This window comes from Oncorhynchus mykiss, chromosome 8 (genome assembly GCF_013265735.2).
Source record: "Oncorhynchus mykiss isolate Arlee chromosome 8, USDA_OmykA_1.1, whole genome shotgun sequence".
Classification (NCBI taxonomy): domain Eukaryota; kingdom Metazoa; phylum Chordata; class Actinopteri; order Salmoniformes; family Salmonidae; genus Oncorhynchus; species Oncorhynchus mykiss.
Genome location: NC_048572.1, coordinates 4,251,963 through 4,279,840, shown reverse-complemented (window position 1 = coordinate 4,279,840; position 27,878 = coordinate 4,251,963). Strand labels below are relative to the sequence as shown.

General features: G+C 43.8%; 1 protein-coding gene across 1 annotated transcript in view; it reads right to left on the bottom strand.

Annotated features, from left to right (window-relative positions):
* Positions 1–346: 346 nt before the first annotated feature.
* Positions 347–27,878, bottom strand: part of LOC110529268 (neuronal acetylcholine receptor subunit alpha-4) — a 59,317-nt gene continuing 31,785 nt past the window's right edge. Inside the window, exons 4-10 of the mRNA XM_036984590.1 lie at positions 23,396–23,505; positions 15,770–15,971; positions 13,551–13,773; positions 6,442–6,810; positions 4,552–4,585; positions 4,182–4,251; positions 347–3,669 (exon numbers count right to left, since the gene is read on the bottom strand). Of these exons, the coding sequence (XP_036840485.1) occupies positions 3,544–3,669; positions 4,182–4,251; positions 4,552–4,585; positions 6,442–6,810; positions 13,551–13,773; positions 15,770–15,971; positions 23,396–23,505 (1,134 nt within the window). The 3' untranslated portion in view covers positions 347–3,543. The remainder of the gene's footprint in view (positions 3,670–4,181; positions 4,252–4,551; positions 4,586–6,441; positions 6,811–13,550; positions 13,774–15,769; positions 15,972–23,395; positions 23,506–27,878) is intronic.

The window sequence follows — 27,878 nt, the reverse complement described above, 5'->3', positions numbered from 1 at the left end:
ATACAGGCGAACCAATCAGAACACGTCTTTACCATCTCCCTCCTAAGTATGGTCTAGGCTAGTCCAGCCAACAATAATGGAACGCAAGCAACAAAACAACACACTGTTCGGTGATGACAATAAGTACTCTGATGATCGTAATACATTTTATGAAAGGTGTTCTGACTCTATTTGATCTAAATAGGGTATTCATCTATCATTTATGTATTCAAATAGCTATAGTCTTCTTTAAAACTTAGATGTGTATTAGATTGAACCCAGATTGACATTTTGGAGCCATAAGGTTCTATCTACCTGTGATTGCACCCCCCCCCCCCCCCCCTCCCCCTAATAAAACTGTTTTACAAATGTCCCAGGATTTTTGATACTCTGTACTTGTGCTACCTTTAAGGTCATGACCTTACTGGGGTATGAAAGAAGAATTCACATCAAAACAATTCTGAGATCAAGGCTGTGAAAACTTTAATACTCAATATCTCAGAACTAAGTTTTGTGCCGATAGAATATTTATAGTCCCAACGTTACAAAAATTATCATTTGTGTCGTAAATGTTATTAACAAACATTTGTTGGTGTTTTTTTTTGGAGGATGTTCCCATTTTCGTACGTTAGGCCAATGTAAAGACTTCAATCAGTACTCTTGGTGCAAACGTTACATCAGTTACTAAAATCTGACATTTTCTTTTCCTATCGACTCCCAAATTCCCAAAACATGCGTTTTATGTTTATACAGTATTTATTACCACAACAGCATGTGTTTGATATTGTTATGAAGCAGTACATTGGTAGTGCCAGTCATTCACCTAGTTACTTCCTCAGTTGTGTTTATTCCTATGTGGAACAGAAAGCTTCCACTAGAGAGCTCGTTTGCACTGTTACTGTGCCCGACGGTCCTCTGCCTGCTTGGATACGATGTTTCGTAACAGTTAATCATCTTCCCAAAACCATTATTTTTGCAAAAAAAACAACCTAGTGGTTGAAGTTACTGCACACCGTTGTCGTAGTGCTAGTACCACTGTGCCAGCCTGCTCCGGGGGCAGAAGGTAGAGGTTACGTCTACTGGCCCTAGGTGATGCCAGCCAGTCCTGTGCCAGGAATGGTAGATCTCAGGCCCAGACCCCAGATGCTAAATCATGCCGGCCAGGCATGGTAGATCTCAGGCCCAGACCCCCGGTCCTAAATCATGCTGGCCAGCCAGGTAGGAAGGAAGAGTCCAGGTCCCATATCATGCTGGCCAGGTAGAGGAAGAGTCCAGGTCCTATATCATGCTGGCCAGCCAGGGAGGGAGGACGTGTCCAGGTCCTATATCATGCTGGCCAGCCAGGGAGGGAGGAAGTTTCCAGATCCTATATCATGCTGGCCAGGGAGGGAGGAAGTGTCTAGGTCCTATATCATGCTGGCCAGCCAGGTAGGAAGGAAGTATCCAGGTCCTATATCATGCTGGCCAGCCAGGGAGGAAGTGTCTAGGTCCTATATCATGCTGGCCAGCCAGGGAGGAAGTGTCCAGGTCCTATATCATGCTGGCCAGCCAGGGAGGAAGTGTCTAGGTCCTATATTATGCTGGCCAGGTAGGAAGGACGAATCCAGGTCCTATATCATGCAGGCCAGCCAGGGAGGGAGGAAGAGTCTAGGTCCTATATCATGCTGGCCAGCCAGGTAGGAAGGAAGAGTCCAGGTCCCATATCATGCTGGCCAGGTAGAGGAACAGTCCAGGTCCTATATCATGCTGGCCAGCCAGGGAGGAAGAGTCCAGGTCCTATATCATGCTGGCCAGGTAGGAAGGAAGAGTCCAGGTCCTATATCATGCTGGCCAGCCAGGGAGCGAGGACGTGTCCAGGTCCTATATCATGCTGGCCAGCCAGGGAGGGAGGAAGTTTCCAGATCCTATATCATGCTGGCCAGCCAGGGAGGAAGTGTCTAGGTCCTATATCATGCTGGCCAGCCAGGTAAGAAGGAAGTATCCAGGTCCTATATCATGCTGGCCAGCCAGGGAGGAAGTGTCTAGGTCCTATATCATGCTGGCCAGCCAGGGAGGAAGTGTCCAGGTCCTATATCATGCTGGCCAGCCAGGGAGGAAGTGTCTAGGTCCTATATTATGCTGGCCAGGTAGGAAGGAAGAATCCAGGTCCTATATTATGCTGGCCAGCCAGGGAGGGAGGAAGAGTCTAGGTCCTATATCATGCTGGCCAGCCAGGTAGGAAGGAAGAGTCCAGGGCCTATATCATGCCAGCCAGCCAGGGAGGGAGGAAGAGTCCAGGTCCTATATCATGCTGGCCAGCCAGGGAGGGAGGAAGAGTACTGGTCCTATGTCATGCTGGCCAGCCAGGGAGGGAGGAAGGAAGAGTCCAGGTCCTATATCATGCTGGCCAGCCAGGTAGGAAGGACGTGTCCAGGTCCTATATCATGCTGGCCAGCCAGGTAGGAAGGAAGTGTTCAGATCCTATATCATGCTGGCCAGCCAGGGAGGAAGTGTCTAGGTCCTATATCATGCTGGCCAGCCAGGGAGGAAGTGTCCAGGTCCTATATCATGCTGGCCAGCCAGGGAGGAAGTGTCTAGGTCCTATATTATGCTGGCCAGGTAGGAAGGAAGAGTCCAGGTCCTATATCATGCAGGCCAGCCAGGGAGGGAGGAAGAGTCTAGGTCCTATATCATTCTGGCCAGCCAGGTAGGAAGGAAGAGTCCAGGGCCTATATCATGCTGGCCAGCCAGTGAGGGTGGAAGAGTCCAGGTCCTATATCATGCTGGCCAGCCAGGCAGGAAGGAAGTGTCCAGGTCCTATATCATGCTGGCCAGGTAGGAAGGAAGAGTCCAGGTCATATATCATGCTGGCCAGGTAGGAAGGAAGTGTCCAGGTCCTATATCATGCTGGCCAGGTAGGAAGGAAGAGTCCAGGTCATATATCATACTGGCCAGGTAGGAAGGAAGAGTCCAGGTCCAATATCATGCAGGCCAGCCAGGGAGGGAGGAAGAGTCTAGGTCCTATATCATGCTGGCCAGCCAGGTAGGAAGGAAGTGTCCAGGTCCTATATCATGCTGGCCAGCCAGGTAGGAAGGAAGAGTCCAGGTCCTATATCATGCTGGCCAGCCAGGGAGGGAGGAAGAGTCCAGGTCCTATATCATGCTGGCCAACCAGGGAGGGAGGAAGAGTCCAGGGCCTATATCATGCAGCCAGCCAGGGATGGAAGGAAGAGTCCAGGTCCTATATCATGCTGGCCAGCCAGGGAAGGAGGAAGAGTACTGGTCCTATATCATGCTGGCCAGCCAGGGAGGGAGGAAGTGTCCGGGTCCTATATCATGCTGGCTAGCCAGGGAGGGATGAAGAGTCTAGGTCCTATATCATGCTGGCCAGCCAGGTAGGAAGGAAGTGTCCAGGTCCTATATCATGCTGGCCAGGTAGGAAGGAAGGAAGCTTCCAGGTCCTATATCATGCTGGCCAGGTAGGAAGGAAGTGTCCAGGTCCTATATCATGCTGGCCAGGTAGGAAGGAAGAGTCCAGGTCCTATTTCATGCCTGCCAGCCAGGGAGCGAGGAAGAGTCCAGGTCCTATATCATGCCAGCCAGCCAGGGAGGGAGGAAGAGTCCAATGGTTCCTAGGAGACACACAATGATAAACATCCACAGGAAGATACGGTCGATCACCATGGCAACGTACTTCCAATCTTCCTTCACCTGGATGGAGAGAGAGATGAGAGAGATGTGAGAGAAAGAGAGATGAGAGAGAGAGAGAGATGAGAAAGAGAGAGAGAGATGAGAAAGAGAGAGAGAGATGAGAGAGAGAAAGAGCGATGAGAGAAAGAAAGAGAGAGAGAGAGATGAGCGATGAGAGAGATGAGAGAGAGAAAGAGAGATGAGAGAGAGAGAGAGAGAGATGAGCGAGAGAGACATATGAATGAATGATAACACTTTTAGTTGGATTGAGTGCAATGAACATGATGGTTTAAGTTGAACAATCATTGTAATTGAATGTTCTACAACAACAAAAAATAGAGGCTATGTGCAATATTAGAGCTACAAATGCTACCTCGTTCATCTGTGTTGCTGTATGCCTGTCATAACCAGTATACCGGTGTACCGTCACTGCCAAATGGTTTTCTGGGTAGTCATTGTAGATACTTGGCATTTCAGAAATGGAAAGATCCTTTTAGTGGAATACAAAGGATCTGTATAACATAAATACTCACACTGAAGTCTGCGTCCTCTGCCCTCAGGTGGTCTGCGATATAGTGCAGTCCCTCCAGAGCACGTATCACGCTGGGAGACAGAGGGAACTCTATCTCTCTAGAGTCTGACACCAAGTTAGCCGGTCGCTGGGTGGGGTTAACCCTTCTATTCACCCCACCTCCTCCTCCTTCAACCCCTCCATCCAGGCGGTTATGAGGCTGCCCTGCCCCTGGGTGTGGATGGTTCTGCTGGGGCGGAGGGGTGGAGCCCGGAGGTCTGGGTGACGGAGGACGGAAGGAGAAGTAAGACGTCAGCTCCCCCAGCTCAAGGTCCTCATAACAAAGGGTCCGTCTTTGGAGGTCCTCCGTTGTCCCTCCTCCGTCCCGGAGCCAGCTGGCTGAGGTGCTGAGGAAGGGAGGAAGGCCTGGGAGAAAGAAGGGAAAAGAAATTTGAGAAATTTGAAATACATATAGGGCTGATATTCAGGACGCAGATGTTCTAGTCTTGGACTTTAAAGACATGTTCACTGAGAGTGGTTGTTAGTGGAAGACTGGGATTAATATGGGTCTGGGAAGGGCCCCAAAGAGTTGTCTCTTCTATGGGAGTAAATACAACATATATATATATAGATTAAAAACATATGAACATCATAAAACATAAGAAAAACTCAAGCTCTGTTAGGTTGGATGGGGTTACACAGTTATTTTCAGGTCTCTCCAGAGATGTTCGATCGGGTTCAAGTCCGGGCTCTGGCTGGGCCACTCAAGGACATTCAGAAACTTGTCCCGAAGCCACTCCTGCGTTGCCTTGGCTGTGTTGCTTAGGGTCGTTGTCCTGTTGGAAGGTGAACCTTCACCCCAGTCTCAGGTCCTGAGTGCTCTGGAGCAGGTTTTCATCAAGGATCTCTTTGTACTTTTCTCCACTCGTCTTTCCCTTGATCCTGACTAGTCTACCAGTTCATGACGCTGAAAAACATCCCCACACGGTTGATGCTGCCGCCACCGCCATGCTTCACCGTAGAGATGGAGCCAGGTTTCCTCCAGACGTGACGCTTGGCATTAAGAGTTCAATCTTGGTTTCATCAGACCAGAGAATTTTGGATCTCATGGTCTGAGAATCCTTTGACAAAAGATTGAAGTGCCTTTAAACAGGGTATGGTAGTAGGTACCAGGCGCAACGCTTTGTGTCATGAACTGCAACGATTTCTGCAACGGTTTCATGTGTCAAAAATGATCAAATGCCCAAAAGACGTCCAGCCAACTAGACACAACTGTGAGAAGCATCGGAGTCAACATGGGCCAGCATCCCTGTGGAACGCTTTCAACACCTTGTTGAGTCAACATGGGCCAGCATCCCTGTGGAACGCTTTCAACACCTTGTTGAGTCAACATGGGCCAGCATCCCTGTGGAACGCTTTCAACACCTTGCAGAGTCCGTGAACCGAAGAACTGAAGCTGTTCTGAAAAAAACAAAGCCCTGCGGCCTGTGAATTCTTTATCCGGCCCCGTTCATCTACTCTAAATCGCTTCAGCATGTGCTCCAAAGGGACAACTTGAAATAACAGGATTTAGGTTCATGAAATAATTTAAAGAAAAATATGTGATTATTTATTATCCTAGTGTTTATAAGTACTTAGGCATATACTATGAATTAGGCCTCAACTCTGAACTGGTGAGGACAGCTCATGAGGTCTCCTAAATATCTGTCCACTAGGTGGGACTCTTATGACTAAAGAGGCTCTTTGTGGATTTGGCCTCAGGTCTCACCTAGGAAAAAGGTTATCTGACTTCAATGGGACTTTCTGGTTAAAAATGTAAAGAAACTCATCTGGTAGTCTGGTAGTGGTGTTGGTGGTACGTCCTGGTCAGGGCAGTATATAGGGAACATGGTGCCATTTGTCCTGGTCAGGGCAGTATAGAAGGAATATGGTGCTATTTGTCCTGGTCAGGGCAGTATAGAAGGAATATGGTGCCATTTGTACTGGTCAGGGCAGTATAGAGGAAACATGGTGCCATTTTTCCTGGTCAGGGCAGTATAGAAGGAATATGGTGCCATTTGTACTGGTCAGGGCAGTATAGAGGAAACATGGTGCCATTTGTCCTGGTCAGGGCAGTATAGAAGGACTATGGTGCCATTTGTCCTGGTCAGGGAAGCATATAGGGAACATGGTGCCATTTGTCCTGGTCAGGGAAGCATATAGGGAACATGGTGCCATTTGGGATGCAAACAGAGACTAGGGACTTATTTCCCATGTGGTCCTCATCATTATCAGCACCTAACCTGCTGGTCTGGGGTTGATGGTCCGTCCCTGGTACCGTGCCACCGCTGCCCCCTGCTGGAGCATCAACAACCTGCGTCTCCGTCCGTCCGGCGCGGGTCGCCTCATGAACAGCCACCTGGGGATCAGGTCCAGGAAGACAGAGTGGACCCACCGAGGCATCTTATGGGTCCCCGGGGAGCGGTGGTGGACGTTGAGGACAAACACGGTGATGACGATGGAGAGAGTGACGAAGATCATGGTGAAGAGGAGATACTCTCCAATCAGAGGGATGACCAGGGAGGTGGAAGGGATGATCTCCGTGATGAGGAGCAGGAAGACGGTGAGGGAGAGGAGGACGGAGATACACAGAGTGATCTTCTCCCCACAGTCTGAAACAACGAGGAGAAAGAGGAGAAGAAGAAACAAACAGACTTTACTTACTATCTTGCAGGAAATGGAAATGTGTATTTTTGCTACCAATCCAACCCCCCCCCAAAACACACACACACACACACACACACACACACACACACACACACACACACACACACACACACACACACACACACACACACACACACACACACACACACGCACGCACGCACACACACACACACACACCAGTATAGAACACTTCTGTTTTTCTAATGTTGGGCAGAGAGAGAAATTATCATAAGTGGTATTTCAGTTTAACCACAAAATATCAATTTACAGTAAAGGATTAGGCTTTTCACACATTTAAGTAGAAGAAAAAACCTTTGTTTTGTGTATTTTGCAACTTAACAGAACAGTTGTGTTACCATGGAAAAGACTGCCTTTACCAGGGGTATTAACTAAACAGAAAGGTTTGTTACCATGGAAAAGACTGCCTTTACCAGGGGTATTAACTAAACAGAAAGGTTTGTTACCATGGAAAAGACTGCCTTTACCAGGGGTATTAATTAAACAGAAAGGTTTGTTACCATGGAAAAGACTGCCTTTACCAGGGGTATTAACTAAACAGAAAGGTTTGTTACCATGGAAAAGACTGCCTTTACCAGGGGTATTAACTAAACAGAAAGGTTTGTTACCATGGAAAAGACTGCCTTTACCAGGGGTATTAACTAAACAGAAAGGTTTGTTACCATGGAAAAGACTGCCTTTACCAGGGGTATTAATTAAACAGAAAGGTTTGTTACCATGGAAAAGACTGCCTTTACCAGGGGTATTAACTAAACAGAAAGGTTTGTTACCATGGAAAAGACTGCCTTTACCAGGGGTATTAACTAAACAGAAAGGTTTGTTACCATGGAAAAGACTGCCTTTACCAGGGGTATTAACTAAACAGAAAGGTTTGTTACCATGGAAAAGACTGCCTTTACCAGGGGTATTAACTAAACAGAAAGGTTTGTTACCATGGAAAAGACTGCCTTTACCAGGGGTATTAACTAAACAGAAAGGTTTGTTACCATGGAAAAGACTGCCTTTACCAGGGGTATTAACTAAACAGAAAGGTTTGTTACCATGGAAAAGACTGCCTTTACCAGGGGTATTAACTAAACAGAAAGGTTTGTTACCATGGAAAAGACTGCCTTTACCAGGGGTATTAACTAAACAGAAAGGTTTGCTACCATTGAAAAGACATGACTTTTGGCAACTTAGCCTTATAAATAGAATGGAAAATTTGTGAAATCAATAAAAGAGACATTTACATTTGGAAATGATCTCATCCATATAAATGATGAATATCATATTTATAAAAGACAATATCCAAATGTTAAGGTTTAATATCAATATCATGAATTTGGCATCGTATTTATAGGGCTAATGGTAACTACTTCTAAACTTCAAAAGATCAGTCATGAATGAATGATAGTAAACTTAGCTTCACGTTGAAATTATGGTGTCCTTTGGATAAATCAGATGTCAATGTAGCCAACATAAACCCAACCCCACTCCTAATTTACTTTCACATACAGCTTGTTTAAGAAAAGTAGGAGGAGTTACTTTTAACCTGTCAACCTTATTCGGGTAGTCTATTGGTCAACGCAAAGGAGTATGGACGCGCATCAGTATCCATAGGTGTTGACATGACAGCTCAGAATAAACAAACGCAGCTTGTTTCCAAAGCTGAACAGGGTACATAGAGGTAGGCATCTGGATGGTACAGTAGACAAGTTCTCAGTGAAATACATTAGCCTTCATATACCAGTAGGAGTCACTGTTCAGGCAGCAATCGTTTGACTGTGGCTTCACATTTTATTTCAATATAGGTAGGTATGTCTTTATTTAAGTCGAAGGCCTGAAATTGCAACAATGAAATTGATTCAAATATAACATTTTACTGTCAACATTGAAACAAGTTCAAATTAACTATGACTTATCAAATATGATATTCAACATAATTCAACCACCTGATGTATACAGGTGAAGTCGGAAGTTTACGTACACTTAGGTTGGAGTCATTAAAACTTCACAAAATAGATGGCATCATGAGGTAGAAAAATGATGTGGATATATTGAAGGAACATCTCAAGACATCAGTCAGGAAGTTAATGCTTGGTCGTAAATGGGTCTTCCTAATGGACAATGACCCCAAGCATACTTCCAAAGTTGTAGCAAAATGGCTTAAGGACAACCAAGTCAAGGTATTTGAGTGGCCATCACAAAGCCCTGACCTCAATCCTATAGAAAATTTGTGGGCAGAACTGAAAAAGCGTGTGCGAACAAGGAGGCCTTACAAACCTGACTCAGTTACACCAGCTCTGTGTCACGCCCTGACCATAGTTTGCTTTGTATGTTTCTATGTTTTGTTTGGTCAGGGTGTGATCTGAGTGGGCATTCTATGTTGTATGTCTAGTTTGTCTGTTTCTGTGTCTGGCCTGATACGGTTCTCAATCAGAGGCAGGTGTTAGTCATTGTCTCTGATTGGGAACCAATTTGTCATTGTGGGTTGTGGGTGATTGTCTATGTTAGTTGTTTGTGTCAGCACATTTCGTATATAGCTTCACGGTCGTTGTTCATGTATTGTTTTGTTCAGTTTACTTCGTGTTTTCGTCAATGATGCATTCACACCACGCTGCGCTTTGGTCCGCTTCTTACGATGATCGTGACACTCTGTCAGGAGGAATGGGCCAAAATTCACCCAACTTATTTTGGGAAGCTTGTGGAAGGCTACCCGAAACGTTTGACCCAAGTAAACAATTTAATGGCAATGCTACCAAATTCTAATTGAGTGTATGTAAACTTCTGACCCACTGGGAATGTGATGAAAGAAATAAAACCTGAAATAAATATTTTTTTCTACTATTATTCTGACATTTCACATTCTTAAAATAAAGTGGTGCTTAACTGACCTAAGACAGGGATTGTGAAAAACGGAGTTTAACTGTATTAAGTTAAGGTGTATGTAAACTTCAGACTTAAACTGTAAATAAAAAAGGATTCTGGCAAAAAGTGATTGAATTCAATAAAATGTCCCCAATGTCCTGCACAGAGATCATACAGACAGACACAGAGATCATACATACATTGTACTGTCATTTAAACAACGTCTCAAACCCTGCTATGGGGGAAAGGGGCTTCTTGTACTGCCGTTAAAACAACGTCTCAAACCCTGCTATGGGGGAAAGTGGCTTCTTGTACTGCCGTTAAAACAACGTCTCAAACCCTAGTATGGGGGAAAGGGGCTTCTTGTACTGCTGTTAAAACAACGTCTCAAACCCTGCTATGGGGGAAAGTGGCTTCTTGTACTGCTGTTAAAACAACGTCTCAAACCCTGCTATGGGGGAAAGGGGCTTCTTGTACTGCTGTTAAAACAACGTCTCAAACCCTGCTATGGGGGAAAGTGGCTTCTTGTACTGCTGTTAAAACAACGTCTCAAACCCTGCTATGGGGGAAAGGGGCTTCTTGTACTGCTGTTAAAACAACGTCTCAAACCCTGCTACGGGGGAAAGTGGCTTCTTGTACTGCTGTTAAAACAACGTCTCAAACCCTGCTATGGGGGAAAGTGGCTTCTTGTACTGCTGTTAAAACAACGTCTCAAACCCTGCTATGGGGGAAAGGGGCTTCTTGTACTGCTGTTAAAACAACGTCTCAAACCCTGCTATGGGGGAAAGGGGCTTCTTGTACTGCTGTTAAAACAACGTCTCAAACCCTGCTATTGGGGAAAGGGGCTTCTTGTACTGCTGTTAAAACAACGTCTCAAACCCTGCTATGGGGGAAAGTGGCTTCTTGGACTGCTGTTAAAACAACGTCTCAAACCCTGCTATGGGGGAAAGGGGCTTCTTGGACTGCTGTTAAAACAACGTCTCAAACCCTGCTATGGGGGAAAGGGGCTTCTTGTACTGCTGTTAAAACAACGTCTCAAACCCTGCTATGGGGGAAAGGGGCTTCCTGTACTGTCATTTAAACAACGTCTCAAACCCTGCTATGGGGGAAAGGGGCTTCTTGTACTGCTGTTAAAACAACGTCTCAAACCCTGCTATGGGGGAAAGGGGCTTCTTGTACTGCTGTTTAAACAACGTCTCAAACCCTGCTATTGGGGAAAGGGGCTTCTTGTACTGCTGTTTAAACAACGTCTCAAACCCTGCTATGGGGGAAAGGGGCTTCTTGGACTGCCGTTTAAACAACGTCTCAAACCCTGCTATGGGGGAAAGGGGCTTCTTGGACTGCCGTTTAAACAACGTCTCAAACCCTGCTATGGGGGAAAGGGGCTTCTTGGACTGCCGTTTAAACAACCACTCCAACATTTGAGTCACACATTCAACTCAAAATATGGTGAGTTTCATTGTTCACTATAAGCACCTGTCTTGGTTTTATTTGCCTAAAGTTCAGCATTAAATGGTTTTAATGATGTATGTATTTATTTATTCAACACAGAATTTGTATTTCAGCGTGTAACTGTCCAAAACAAACCACTACAATGTGCACAAAAGAGACATTTTCTAAGATACGTCTCTATTATGTGGGAAACGACGTCAACGTGGTTTAACCAAACTGCTCCTAAGAAACGTGTTCTCTCTATCCAGGAGACAGTTGTGACTCTCTGTACTCCAATGTGGGAAACGACGTCAGTTTGCCGTGTTTGGGACATGGTTTAACCAAACTGCTCCTCAATTGCATGGCGTTTTTGGAGATCTCCACAAGCCCATCACTGAGTTTGTTGGTGGAGGGACAGGTTAGAACAGAAACCTCAGAGAGGAGCTGAGAGTCTGACTGCTCTCGACATGTTCAGAGCTGAGCTGAGGATGCTGGACAATACCAGTGTCTACAATACCTTTACCGAGGGTGGACCCCAACATGGAGAGGTTGCTTTTGTGAATGTGAATCTTCTTACCAGTGAATATCACTGTTTCAACCCAGTTGGTTTTTAGTCAAATAATCCTTTAATATATGTATTTTATGTATCTTTAACAGTTAAGTTAAAATATATTATTTTCTGTCTTAGTGTCGTTGTCCACCCCCAGGGATTTGAGGCCTGATCGACCAGTGACCTTAAGGTGCTTTCAGACCATCTGGGCTGGAACTGGAAGCTGTTTCTTATATGATAGTCTGAGCTGGGTGGATGAGACAGGTACTGAGCTGCAGGGAGACTCCGGATACCAGCTCACAAAGACCACTGACTGTGACAGCACTCTGACTGTGACAGCACTCTGACTGTGACATCACTCTGACTGTGACATCACTCTGACTGTGACAGCACACTGACTGTGACATCACTCTGACTGTGACATCACTCTGACTGTGACATCACTCTGACTGTGACAGCACTCTGACTGTGACAGCACTCTGACTGTGACAGCACTCTGACTGTGACATCACTCTGACTGCGATTCTCCAGAGGAAGGACAACAACAGGAAGTGGAGTTGTCAGGCGGAGAACCAGGGAGAAGTGAAGACCTTCCTGGACTTCACCTCCACATTTTCAGCTAGACATTATCACATAGAAAACTGCTGTTCACAAATGCTCTCCATCCAACCTCACTGAGCTCGAGCTGTTTTGCAAGGAGGAATGGGAAAAAATTTCAGTCTCTCGATGTGCAAAACTGATAGAGACATACCCCAAGCGACTTACAGCAAAAAAAAGTTTGAAATATCCAATAAATGTTGTTCCACTTCATGATTGTGTCCCACTTGTTGTTGATTCTTCACAAAAAAATACAGTTTTATATCTTTATGTTTGAAGCCTGAAATGTGGCAAAAGGTCGCAAATTTCAAGGGGGCCGAATACTTTCGCAAGGCACTGTATATATACAATATGTGTGTGAAATCTGGACTATTTTCAGTTGTATCAACCTGTGATGTTCCAAAACCTCCACTAGATGGGGACGTTAGCTAAAAAAAAATTAAAAAGCATTGCTTCCGTCTCTCTTGCCCAAACCTGGGCTCGAACCAGGGACCCTCTGAACACATCGAACAACAGTCACCGACAACTCATCATTAGTTATTGCTCCAAAAAGGCAGTGGCTCTTGCAGAGCAAAAAGGAAAACAACAAATACGTCAAGTTCTGAGTGAGTGAGTGATGTCACCGATTGAAACTCTACTAGCTTCACCTCTAACTAGCCAACCGTTTTACACCGGTAACATTACGGACATTCTCTGTTAATCTACTTACCTGAGGGGAGATGGGAGACTAAGACCTACCTGAGGGGAGACTAGGACCTACTTGAGGGGAGACTAGGACCTACCTGAGGGGAGACTAGGACCTACCTGAGGGGAGACTAGGACCTACCTGAGGGGAGACTAGGACCATACCTGAGATGAGACTAGGACCTACCTGAGGGGAGATAGAAGACTAGAACCTACCTGAGGGGAGATAGAAGACTAGGACCTACCTGAGGGGAGATAGAAGACTAGGACCTACCTGAGGGGAGGTAGAAGACTAGGAACTACCTGAGGGAAGATAGAAGACTAGGACCTACCTGAGGGGAGGTAGAAGACTAGGACCTACCTGAGGGAAGATATAAGACTAGGACCTACCTGGGGGGGGACTAGGAATCTACCTGAGGGGAGATAGAAGACTAGGACCTACCTGAGGGGAGATAGAAGACTAGGAACTACCTGAGGAGAGATAGAAGACTATGACCTACCTGAGGGGAGATATAAGACTAGGAACTACCTGAGGGAAGATAGAAGACTAGGACCTACCTGAGGGGAGGTAGAAGACTAGGACGGTCAGACAGGAGATGAGCAGACAGGGGATGATCAGGTTGATGGTGTAGAAGAGAGGCAGCCGTCTGATGATGAAGAAGTAGGTGATATCAGGGTAGATCTCATGACAGCAGTCGTACTTCTTGGTGTTGTAGGTTCCCACTGCGTTGATGATGGCCCACTCTCCACTCTCCCAGTAGTTGTTCAGATCCACAGTGTTCTAGGGGATAGAGATCAACCGTCCCACTCTTCAAAGACTTCATATGGCATCACAAGACATCTATAAACTTATATCATACTGTATAAATATAGTGGTTCGGGTCTGTCGGGTTCTAGGGGATGGAGATGAGCTTCAAGTGTTCCTTTGTCACACTTGTCTGGTGCCAGTGTGATTCTACTCTCTGTGTGGCTTGACACTAGCCACGTTTCCATTCAATTGGCGCCAGATTTTCATGCAAATCTGCGCGTTTTCCCCACCAGATTTATTTATATTCATTTATTTATTTATTTTTATTTCACCTTTATTTAACCAGGTGGGCAAGTTGAGAAAAAGTTCTCATTTACAATTGCGACCTGGCCTATGATATGTTTCCATCAAATTGACTTGTTGCGGATAAAAGGCTGTGCGTGATGACTTATTGCACATAAAAATACATTTTGCTACTTAAGTAGTTTTTCGGGGGGTATTTGTAGTTTACTATTTATATTTTTGACAACTAATGAAAATGTTATGTACTTTTTACTCAATACATTTTCCCTTACACCCAAATGTACTAGTTACATTTTGAATGCTTAGCAGGACAGGAGAATTGTGAGAATTCACGCACTTATCAAGAGCACATCCCTGGTCATCCCTGCTGCCTCTGATGTGGTGAACTCACTAAACACAAATGCTTCATTTGTAAATTATGTCTGAGCCTTGGAGTGTGTCCCTGGCTATCAGTAAAATCGTCTGGTTTGCTAAATATAAGGAATGATTCATACTTTTACTTTGATTCTTAAGTATTTTAGCAATTACATTTAATTTTGTTACTTACATACACTGCATTCGGAAAGTATTCAGACCCTTTTTGCCATTTTTAATATTTAAAACCAAATACTTTTAGACTTTTACTCAGGTAATGTTTTACTAGGCGACGGTTACTTCACTTGAGTGAAGTAGTAAAATGTATTAATTAATTAATCTATTAAAGATATCTTTATTTTTACTCAAGTATGACAATTGGGATCTTTTTCCGCCTCTCGGCACATCCAGCATGATGAGATTATTGTTGACAAAAGAGCGAGATTTGTCAATCGGCAGCCATGCATCGATGATCACGTCACCAGAATAAGACCCTCGAGTTGTATTGGAAAAGAGCATCAAGCTCATCACCGTTTACTTTCCCCACCCTGTGAAGTTCATCAAGCTCATCACCGTGCACTTTCCCCACCCTGTGAAGTTCATCAAGCTCATCACCGTGCACTTTCCCCACCCTGTGAAGTTCATCAAGCTCATCACCGTGCACTTTCCCCACCCTGTGAAGTTCATCAAGCTCATCACCGTGCACTTTCCCCACCCTGTGAAGTTCATCAAGCTCATCACCGTGCACTTTCCCCACCCTGTGAAGTTCATCAAGCTCATCACCGTGCACTTTCCCCACCCTGTGAAGTTCATCAAGCTCATCACCGTGCACTTTCCCCACCCTGTGAAGTTCATCAAGCTCATCACCGTGCACTTTCCCCACCCTATGAAGTTCATCAAGCTCATCACCATGCACTTTCCCCAAACTGTGAAGTTCATCAAGCTCACATTTGCTATTTTACGCAACAGTTTCTTTGTGACAAAGTCGTCCGTATAAAATGTGATGGAAACACATTGAACTTTAAATGTTTATTTGGCACTTGGAAAACTTAAATGGAAAAAGTACATTTTGTGTGCACTACATCATCACCCACGGATTTTAACAGACAAGTCTGTTTGATGGAAATACCACTGGTGGGGAAAATTGTTTTCTTTATGCCGATTCTAGAAAATTAACATGAAAATCTGTCGCGAGTTGGATGGAAAACTAGCTTCTGACAGCAATGGAGTTAGCAATAACATATACAGTAGCCTGGTTCAAGATCTGTATAACAAATAAACACTGTGCATTCACACGTTATCCACGTCATTCACATCTTGTACAACACATGTACAACATTGCTTGCTTGATTTGATTGATACAATCCCATACCTCGAAGCGTTCCAGGTCTATTTTAGCCTTGTCGTAGGTCCAAGAGCCAAACTTCATCTTACAGTTCTGCTGGTCGAAGGGGAAGAAGGTAACGTCTATAGAGCAGGAGGACTTATAGATGGCCGGGGGAACCCAGCGCACCTTCCCATTGTAGAACAGGTGGGCCTTGGTCATGTGGGTCACGGCGAACTCACCGTCTGCACTGGAGGGAGGAGAGGAGAGCAGAACAGAGGTTTTTACACGAGAGGGCGTGTTAAAATACCTTTTTTGTTTTTGTTGCACGGCTGTGTTGCTGTTGTACCGTAGATAATTGGCATCGTTACCAGCCAAACCCTCAGGTCGTTAGTTCGATTGGCACCGTTTGTTCTGGCAGATTGCTGTGGGAAGGCACAGCTAGTGCTTCTGCTGAAAGTGTTAGCGCTATCCGTGCTGCTGAATTTAGTGCCTCGATCATCTTGCTCATCAAGCAGATATACACTACAGGCTATACTTGTAGCCTACTGCCGGACCAAATATACAGAAAAGGTCATTATTGGGCGGGCAGGTAGCCTAGTGGTTAGAGTGTTGGACTAGTAACCGAAAGGTTGCAAGATAAAATCCCCGAGCTGACAAGGTAAAAAAATATGTCGTTCTGCCCCTGATCAAGGCAGTTAAAACTAGTTAGGGATAGGCGGGACGCAAATGTCTCAACTGGCCAATTGCCAGGGAAAATGCAGAGCGCCAGATTCAAATAAAATAAAAATTCTAACTTTCATTAAATCACACATGTAAGATACTCAATTAAAGCTACACTCGTTGTGAATCCAGCCAACATGTCAGATTGTAAAAAGGCTTTTCAACGAAAGCATAAGAAGCTATTATCTAATGATAGCACCAGCAGTAAACAAAGGAGTTAGCATATTTCAACCCTGCAGGCACTACACAAAACGCTGAAATAAAATATAAAACATGCAATACCTTTGACGAGCTTCTTTTGTTGGCACTCCAATATGTCCCATAAACATCACAATTGGTCCTTTTGTTCGATTAATTCCGTCCATATATATCCAAAATGTCCATTTATAAAGCGTGTTTTATCCAGAAAAAAACAGCTTACAAAAAATGCAACATCACTACAAAATATTTCAAAAGTTGCCTATAAACTTTGCCAAAATATTTCAAACTATTTTTGTAATACAACTTTAGGTATTTTTAAACGTTAATAATCGATCAAATTGTAGACGGGGAAATCTGTGTTCAATACAGGAAAGAAAACAAACCAGCGCCACTTTTCACGTCTTGCGCAACTCACAAAAGTGTCCCCAGTTCCGAGTTGGCCTACTTCTTCATTGCACAAAGGAATAACCTCAACCAAATTCCAAAGACTGGTGACATCCAGTGGAAGCGGTAGGAACTGAAAACAGGTACCTAAGAAATATCCCTTGGCAATAACAGGTCAGGGAACAGAGAGAGGCAAAAACAAAATCTGAACAGTTAGTCCTCTGGGTTTTGCCTGCTACATAAGTTATGTTATACTCACAGACATGATTCAAACAGTTTTAGAAACTTCAGAGTGTTTTCTATCCAAATATATGAATAATGTGCATATCTTATATTCTTGGCATGAGTAGCAGGAAGTTGAAATTGGGCACGCTATTTATCCAAAAGTAAAAATTCTGCCCCCTAGCCCCAAGAGGTTTTAACCCAATGTTCCAAAAAAACGTCATTGAAAATAAGAATTTGTTCTTAATGGACTTGCCTAGTTAAACAAAGGTAAAAAATAAATGAAAATTGTCATTATAACACTGACTATTTATATCACCCACTGTGACGCTCTTTCTAGTGAATGTTAGCCAACTACACAGCTAACACAATCACTTCAAACTGAAGCTGGAGAGACAGGAAACCAGCTGCATTTCCTTTTGTTCTATTGTCAAGTCGTTTTATATATCCAGAAACATTATGCTGATGCATAAGGTTTCGCCAATATGTCGTCCTGACATGTTAATATAGGCCGGGGGAGAGCGCTATTCAAACTTCAAACAATGGTCGGAGAGGCAGACGGTCAGAGAGGCAGACGGTCGGAGAGACAGACGGTCGGAGACGGTTGGAGAGGCAGACGGTCGGAGAGGCAGACGGTCAGGGGGCAGACGGTCGGAGAGGCAGATGGTCGGAGAGGCAGACGGTCGGAGGCAGACGGTCGGAGAGGCAGATGACAACTTTTGTTGCCGTCGGTACCTCGTTGTTAAAAACCCCTACTGCTAAGCAATGGGTGATAATGTCTAGACGCTTTTTACAGTGAGATCAAGTTAATGAGTTGCTTGGTTGGGCTGATGAGGTGCGCAGTGATTTCTAAGATACAAAACAAGTAGCCTATTTTTTGCGTCATATGCATACAGTTGAAGTCGGAAGTTTACATACACTTAGGTGTTTACATACAAGTACACTTTCATTAAAACTCGTTTTTTCAACCACTCCACAAATTTCTTGTAAACAAACTATAGTTTTGGCAAGTCGGTTAGGACATCTACTTTGTGCATGACACAAGTATTTTTTCCAACAATTGTTTACAGACAGATTATTTCACTTATAATTCACTGTATCACAATTCCAGTGGGTCAGAAGTTTACGTGCACTAAGGTGACTGTGACTTTAAACAGCTTGGAAAATTCCAGATAAGGATTCCATGGCTTTAGAAGCTTCTGATGGGCTAATTGACATAATTTGAGTCAATTGGAGGTGTACCTGTGGAGGTATTTCAAGGCCAACCTTCAAACTCAGTGCTTCTTTGCTTGACATCATGGAAAAATACAAAATAAATCAGCCAAGACCTCAGAAAAAAAAGTTGTAGACCTCCACAAGTCTGGTTCATCCTTGGGAGCAATTAACAAATGCCTGAAGGTACCACGTTCATCTGTACAAACAATAGTATGCAAGTATAAACACCATGGGACCCCGCAGCGGTGGTGAATGTACCTTGGTGCGAAAAGTGCAAATAATTCCTAGAACAACAGCAAAGGACCTTGTGAAGATGCTGGAGGAAACAGGTACAAAAGTATCTATATCCACAGTGAAACGAGTCCTATATCAACATAATCTGAAAGGCTGCTCAGCAAGGAAGAAGCCACTGGTCCAAAACCGCCATAAAAAAAGCCAGAAACGGCACATGGGGACAAAGTTCATACTTTTTGGAGAAATGTCCTCTGGTCTGTTGAAACAAAAATAGAACTGTTTGGCCATAATGACCATCGTTATGTTTGGAGGAAAAAAGGGGAGGCTTGCAAGTCGAAGACCACCATCCCAACCGTGAAGCACGGGGGTGGCAGCATCATGTTGTGGGGGTGCTTTGCTGAAGGAGGGACTGGTGCACTTCACAAAATAGATGGCATTATGAGGTAGAAAAATTATGTGGATATATTGAAGCAACATATAAAGACATCAGTCAGGAAGTTAAAGTTGGTCGCAATTGGGTCTTCCAAATGAACAATGACCCCAAGCATACTTCCGAAGTTGTGGCAAAATGGCTTAAGGACAACAAAGTCAAGGTACTGGAGTGGCCATCTCAATGCCCTGACCTCAATCACAGAGAACATTTGTGGACAGAACTGAAAAAGCAAGGAGGCCTACAAACCTGACTCAGTTACACCAGCTCTGTCAGGAGGAATGGGACAAAATTCACCCAACTTATTTTGGGAAGCTTGTGGAAGGCTACCCAAAACATTTGACCCAAGTTAAACAATTTAAAAGCAATGCTACCAAATACTAATTGAGCGTATGTAAACTTCTGACCCACTGGAAAAGTGATGAAAGAAGTAAACACTGAAATAAATAAAAATTTCTACTATTATTCTGACATGTCACATTCTTAAAATAAAGTGTTGATCCTAACTGACCTGAGACAGAATTTTTATTAGGATTAAATGTCAGGAATTGACAATTAAGTGAAAACTGAGTTTAAATGTATTTGGATAAGGTGTATGTAATCTTCTGACTTCAACTGTGTATATATATATATGCATGCTTCTCAACAAATTACAATACTTGTTTGGACCAACCTGTTGTACAAAGTTATATGGTTGTACAGTACAGTGTTAGACATTGTGAATTGTTGTAGACTTTACATTAATAATCTAACGATGATTAAAATCGTTTTTAGATTATTCTTGAAACTATCAGGGTTAGGCAATACATAACTCTGTCAATCTGGTAAATAGTCCAGTTTTTGCAAATTTAGCTCCCTGAAAATATTGTTAAGGCCACTTACCAGCTAGCATATTTGGGTAGTGGAACATACATTTTTGGTTTCCAATTGGTTCTGGGAATGAAGCCATACATTTTCTGACCGATAAAACTGAGTCTTTGTCATGTTTTGAGAGCAGAATTGAACATTTCCTCTGTTCAGGGAAAGCTCATTTTTAGGTTGCAGGGAGGTTCTGAGAACGATTTACTATGGTTCCAGGGAGGTTCTGAGAACGATTTACTTAGGTTCCAGGGAGGCTCTGAGAACGTTTTAGTATGCTCCAGGGAGGTTCTGAGAACGTTTTACTCTTGTTATCTGAAAGGTTCCCTGAGAGGTTTTATTAACGTTCTGAGAACGGAAATTATCGGTTATGTGAAGGTTACTTTGGCATACACTTACACATGTGATTACTAAAGTTTTCTTAACGTTCTCATAAAAATTTGAGAACATTTAAATAGAACCATAAGGAAGCCTGTATGAAACGTTATGCTGACCTAATAATATTCCCACAGGAGTACGTTATTTCTTAACATTCTTAAACTTCTTAGGGCTAGGACCCTTTTTTCCTCCACTTCCTGTCTGAATGATGTGCCCAAAGTAAACTGCCTGTTACTCAGGCACAGAGGCCAGGATATGCATATAATTGGTACCACTGGAAAGAAAACACTTTGAAGTTTGTAGAAATGTTGAAATAATGAAGGAGAATATAACACAATAAAAATGGTAGGAGAAAATCCAAAGCAAAACCAACTGGAGTTTTTTGGAGAGACCATCTTCTTAGAAATGCAAGAGTACGGTCATATTGAAAATGAGCTCCCTGGATGCAATTCCCATGGCTTCCACAGGGTGTCAGCAGTCTATGTTCAAGGTTTCAGGCTTGTAACTTCAAAAACAAATAAGAAATATCTGTTTTAGCAGAAGGACACAGTCTTGGATATTCGTTTTTGTGTGTGACATGACGACATTACGCACCTGCTAAAATGCGTTTCCTATTGAACATACTTCTTTCCGTAAGAAATTGTATAGTTTGATTACATTTTAAAGTATCTGAGGAGTGAATAGAACCGCATTTTGACTTGTTGAAACAAAGTTAAGGGGTAGATGTTCGGATTCCTATCTCTGCAAGTTGAACGAGTGGATTGCTCAAATCGAGGGCGCCAACCAAACTGACATTTTGGGATATAAAGAAGGATTTTATCTAACAAAACAACACTACATGTTATAGTTGGGACCCTTTGGATGACAAATCAGAGGAAGATTTTCAAAAAAGTAAATTAATATTTCATTGTTATTTGTGAATGTATGAAACCTGTGATGGTGGAAAAATATTTTGATGTGGGGTGCCATCCTCAAACAATCGCTTGGCAGGTTTTCGCTGTAATAGCTACAGTAAATCGGACAGAGCAATTAGATTAACAAGAATTTAGGCTTTCATCCGATATAAGACACTTATATGTATGAGATATAAGACACTTGCACGCCCTTCAGTTTTACCGGAAGTTGTCTCGCTAGTAGGACCCGAACACTCCCATTCCAAACCAGTTGGAGAACGTTTCTAGAATATTACCAAAATTGAAATTAAATGTTAAATTGAACATTTAGGAAACGTTCTGTTAATATAATGAAATACCAAGAAAAGAAAGTTATTTTGTCAAGTTCCTTAAATGTGCTGAGAATGTTCCAAAGCCAAGCACCTATCCTGCACCATTCCCAGAACATTGACGGGAAGGTTGTTTGTGAAATAACCATAGGACGACCACACTCTCACCAAGCTCTAAGAAACATAAGGTTCTCAGAACGTTATGTGCTAGCTGGGATTTGACATTTCAATATGACAGGAACCTTATCAGCACCTCACAACTTGTTTATTTACACACCAAAACACACATGACTCAGAGCCATTGTTTTGGTAGAGAGTTATGATCCTCCAGGAACAATCTCCAGAACTTATCTCCTCTATTGCAGTCTGTAATTTATCTCCTCTTCTGAAGAGCTACACATCCCTGATCATGGCTTTAATACGCACTGATAATAGCTGTAGATTAGAGATATAATGATACGTCTATCATTACATCTTCCTCAAATCTCTCACACGCGTGCGCGCACACACACAGACACACACCTTTTTAATTTCACTAACTGATAGTGATCATACAGAAGAGCTTGATGAGGTGAAACCCAGTCATTAAATACTAGGAGTTTAATCTGATACATTCAGCCGTGAAAGTTGAATACATTTAGATGAGGAGAAAACTATTAGGAGGGCTAGGATCAGGATAACATGGCAGTATATTACTGGGGAGGGCTAGGATCAGGATAACATGGCAGTATATTACAGGGGAGGGCTAGCAGGAGGATAACATGGCAGTATATTACTGGGGAGGGCTAGGATCAGGATAACATGGCAGTATATTACTGGGGAGGGCTAGGATCAGGATAACATGGCAGTATATTACTGGGGAGGGCTAGGAGGAGGATAACATGGCAGTATATTACTGGGGATGGCTAGGATCAGGATAACATGGCAGTATATTACTGGGGATGGCTAGGATCAGGATAACATGGCAGTATATTACTGGGGAGGGCTAGGTTCAGGATAACATGGCAGCATAATGATAAGTCTATCAGGATAACATGGAAGTATATTACTGGGGAGGGCTAGGAGGAGGATAACATGGCAGTATATTACTGGGGATGGCTAGGATCAGGATAACATGGCAGTATATTACTGGGGATGGCTAGTATCAGGATAACATGGCAGTATATTACTGGGGATGGCTAGGATCAGGATAACATGGCAGTATATTACTGGGGATTTCTAGGATCAGGATAGCATGGCAGTATATTACTGGGGATTTCTAGGATCAGGATAACATGGCAGTATATTACTGGGGATGGGATGGCTGTTTAAGATCAGAACTTTATCAAGATTGGGCCTACAGCTGCTGTTAAATCATTAACCCTCTAACAGAAACAGGTACATTGACTCCTGTCATCTATGAAATCCTTAGTGGTGGCATGCTCCATAACATGTAGACGGGATCACAGATGTCAGTTCATTGTAGCGGGAAATTACTTTTGAGAAAACGACGGCCCAGCGGTTTAGAGCATTGGGCCAGTAACTGAAAGGTTGTCGGTGAGAATCCATGAATCCAACTAGTTGAAAAATCTGTTGATGTGCCCTTGAGCAAGGCACTTGCACCCTAATTGTGCCTGTAATTCACTCTGGATAAGAGCATCTGTTAAATGTCAACCATTTATGATGTTAAGCTTATGATTCAGGAACCCAGTAGATGGCGACATTTAACCGTTGAAATAGGACTAGACGTGGAGTCTCCCGAACTCTACTTTGCTTTTACGTTAATGACGACCATTTCGGGACAAACAACCGTTTCGCTGTCACTCACTTGTTGTAGAGGACGATGTCTGGGACCCAGATGAGTTCAGACGGGACTCTGATGGATGTGACGTTGTCGTAGTCAGACGGCGTCCAGCGTAGCTTGTAGTCATTCCACTCCTAAGAGGAGAACACACACAAGGAGACGAGAGGTTGTTCAGGTCCTCGAGGTCTCATCAGAAAGAGCCTATTAACCCGTTAACAAACCAATTACCGTAATTCATACTGAAAACCCCTCAGTCACACACATGCTACAGTATTTAAACTGAATGTACTGAAACACCTCAGTCACAAACATGCTACAGTATATATTCTGAATGGACTGAAAACACCTCAGTCACACACATGCTACAGTATACATTCTGAATGTACTGAAAATACCTCAGCCACACACATGCTACATACAGTGGGGCAAAAAAGTATTTAGTCAGCCACCAATTGTGCAAGTTCTCCCACTTAAAAAGATGAGAGAGGCCTGTAATTTTCATCATAGGTACACTTCAACTATGACAGACAAAATGAGAAAAAAATCCAGAAAATCACATTGTAGGATTTTTAATGAATTTATTTGCAAATTATGGTGGAAAATAAGTATTTGGTCAATAACAAAAGTTTATCTCAATACTTTGTTATATACCCTTTGTTGGCAATGACAGAGGTCAAACGTTTTATGTAAGTCTTCACAAGGTTTTCACACACTATTGCTGGTATTTTGGCCCATTCCTCCATGCAGATCTCCTCTAGAGCAGTGATGTTTTGGGGCTGTTGCTGGGCAACATGGACTTTCAACTCCCTCCAAAGATTTTCTATGGGGTTTGAGATCTGGAGACTGGCTAGGCCACTCCAGGACCTTGAAATGCTTCTTACGAGCCACTCCTTCGTTGCCCAGGCGGTGTGTTTGGGATCATTGTCATGCTGAAAGACCCAGCCACGTTTCATCTTCAATGCCCTTGCTGATGGAAGGAGGTTTTCACTCAAAATCTCACGATACATGGCCCCATTCATTCTTTACTTTACAAGGATCAGTCGTCCTGGTCCCTTTGCAGATAAACAGCCCCAAAGCATGATGTTTCCACCCCCATGCTTCACAGTAGGTATGATGTTCTTTGGATGCAACTCAGCATTCTTTGTCCTCCAAACACGACGAGTTGAGTTTTTACCAAAAAGTTATATTTTGGTTTCATCTGACCATATGACATTCTCCCAATCTTCTTCTGGATCATCCAAATGCTCTCTAGCAAACTTCAGACGGGCCTGGACATGTACTGGCTTAAGCAGGGGGACACTGCAGGATTTGAGTCCCTGGCGGCGTAGTGTGTTACTGATGGTAGGCTTTGTTACTTTGGTCCCAGCTCTCTACAGGTCATTCACTAGGTCCCCCCGTGTGGTTCTGGAATTTTTGCTCACCGTTCTTGTGATCATTTTGACCCCACGGGGTGAGATCTTGCACGGAGCCCCAGATCAAGGGAGATTATCAGTGGTCTTGTATGTCTTCCATTTCCTAATAATTGCTCCCACAGTTGATTTCTTCAAACCAAGCTGCTTACCTATTGCAGATTCAGTATTCCCAGGTAGGTGCAGGTCTACAATTTTGTTTCTGGTGTCCTTTGACAGCTCTTTGGTCTTGGCCATAGTGGAGTTTGGAGTGTGACTGTTTGAGGTTGTGGACAGGTGTCTTTTATACTGATAACAAGTTCAAACAGGTGCCATTAATACAGGTAACGAGTGGAGGACAGAGGAGCCTCTTAAAGAAGAAGTTACAGGTCTGTGAGAGCCAGAATTCTTGCTTGTTTGTAGGTGACCAAATACTTATTTTCCACCATAATTTGCAAATAAATTCATAAAAAATCCTACAACGTGATTTTCTGGATTTTTTTTCTTCTCATTTTGTCTGTCATAGTTGAAGTGTACAGGCCTCTCTCATCTTTTTAAGTGGGAGAACTTGCACAATTGGTGGCTGACTAAATACGTTTTTGCCCCACTGTATATGCAGGGTGTCCTCTAGGCAAAATCCTAGAGGAAACTCTGCATCATCATGCGCAGTACAAGACTAGAGACTCGATTTGTTTTACTTTAACAATAAACTACCTACTTAGATAATAAAAGTTTACAGTAGTTTTCCTATTCATATCTGGATCCTGGGACGCAGTTAGCGTTGGGACCGCTGATATATGTTCCGGGGTCCTTTGCTCAAACAAGGTGGTACTACATTGGCGAAGCAGCTAGCCTAGCTGCTAGCTATCAAGCTAGGCAACCTGATCTACTACTGCTGGACACCAAGCATGCTAACCGGTTAGCCCTTGATGCTAGGACCACATTTCTATTTATCTCGGGTTTTAGGACTACCGATTTCCAGAGTTTTCTACTGCCAGCTTCTCTCATTTCACGGAGTGAATAGCGGGCTCGTCCTACTATTAGTACTGTCATGCCTCTGAAAAAAAAGATGAGGATCACATCTCTGCTGGGCAGGTAGGTGAACTCTTGCAGAAGCAGAACGTTTTCCATGAGGAAATTTTACTTCAGCAGGAAAATAACTTTAAAAGCTTCTTACAAATGACCATGGAGTCGACCAACAAACGTCTGGACGACCTGACTGAAGATGTACAAGACATTAAAACAAGCCTTCTGTTCATACAGAAGGATGTGGATGTGTTGAAGACCACACAGGATACACTTCCCAGAAACGGTTCCTCTATGTGGAATGAATTCAGGGCCTCCAGAACATGTCTGGGAAGGCAGAATGAAATCCCCACAGTCAGGGAGGGCCTGCACAACATGTCTGGGAAGGCCGAATGAAATCACCACAGTCAGGGAGGGCCTCCAGAGCATGTCTGGGAAGGCCGAATGACTTCACCACAGTCAGGGAGGGCCTCCAGCACATGTCTGGGAAGGCCGAATGAAATCACCACAGTCAGGGAGGGCCTCCAGAACATGTCTGGGAAGGCCGAATGAAATCACCACAGTCAGGGAGGGCCTCCAGAACATGTCTGGGAAGTCAGAATGAAATCACCACAGTCAGGGAGGGCCTCCAGAACATGTCTGGGAAGGCCGAATGACATCACCACAGTCAGGGAGGGCCTCCAGCACATGTCTGGGAAGGCCGAATGAAATCACCACAGTCAGGGAGGGCCTCCAGAACATGTCTGGGAAGGCCGAATGAAATCACCACAGTCAGGGAGGGCCTCCAGAACATGTCTGGGAAGGCAGAATGAAATCACCACAGTCAGGGAGGGCCTCCAGAACATGTCTGGGAAGGCCGAATGACATCACCACAGTCAGGGAGGGCCTCCAGCACATGTCTGGGAAGGCCGAATGAAATCACCACAGTCAGGGAGGGCCTCCAGAACATGTCTGGGAAGGCCGAATGAAATCACCACAGTCAGGGAGGGCCTCCAGAACATGTCTGGGAAGGCTGATTACCTGGATGGGCAATCGAGGATAAAATAATATTGTAATAGATGGTATCCAGGAGAGCCGAAGTGAGACATGGGCTGAATCAGAGGACAAGGTTCAAAAGCTGTCTCCTGAGGAGCTACAATTGGATCAACAGGTTGAGCTGGAACGTGCTCACAGGTCTAGGGACCAGGGGGCACTGGTGGTGCCAATGTTGGTGCCAATGGTGGTGCCAATGTTGGTGCCAATGGTGGTGCCAATGTTGGTGCCAATGGTGGTGCCAATGGTGGTGCCAATGTTGGTGCCAATGGAACCAGACTCAGGCCAAATGTAGTGAAATTCTTCAGGTTCCTCAATAAGCTTGCAGTCCTTGAAAAAGCCAAATGCCTTAAAAAGAGATTAAAGGGTCCTTCATCTTCATCAATGAGGATTTCTCTGATTCAGTCCGTCAAAGAAGAAAGGAACTAATAGCAGCTATGAAGGCTGCAAGAGAACGAGGTGACATAGCATACCTGAGGTATAACAAACTGATTGTTCACCCTCCCTCCCATAGAGTTAGGAGGAGCGACAGACACAAGTCATTCCAGCCACACACACACACAGACTGAGTATTCTCTCTCTCAGATTCCAACTATTGATTCATGTTTGGACATATACATCTCATAAAGAAAGGTCTGTTAGTTGCTCCCTTAAAATATATGCAGTTTAAAGGAACAAAATTCATGAAATAGGCTGTGTAGTGCAGTCAAACAATATTCATGTATTGGCAATATCAGAGACTCACTTGAACTCTTCCTTTGAGGATGCTGAGATCTCTATACATAGATATAATTTGTTCAAGTTGGGACAGAAATAGATATGGGGGAGGAGTTGCAGTTTACATCCAGAATCACATTCCAGTAAAACAACGTCAGGATGTTGAATGTTGAATGGATTAGAGGCGCTACGGGTGGAGTTTCATTGATCACATTTGAAACCTATACTAGTTGATTGCTGCTATAGGCCACCTAGTGCTGATGTGAAATATCTTGATGTAATTTGCTAAATGTTGGATAAGGTATCATCTAACAATAGGGAAATATATTTTGGGGAGATATGAA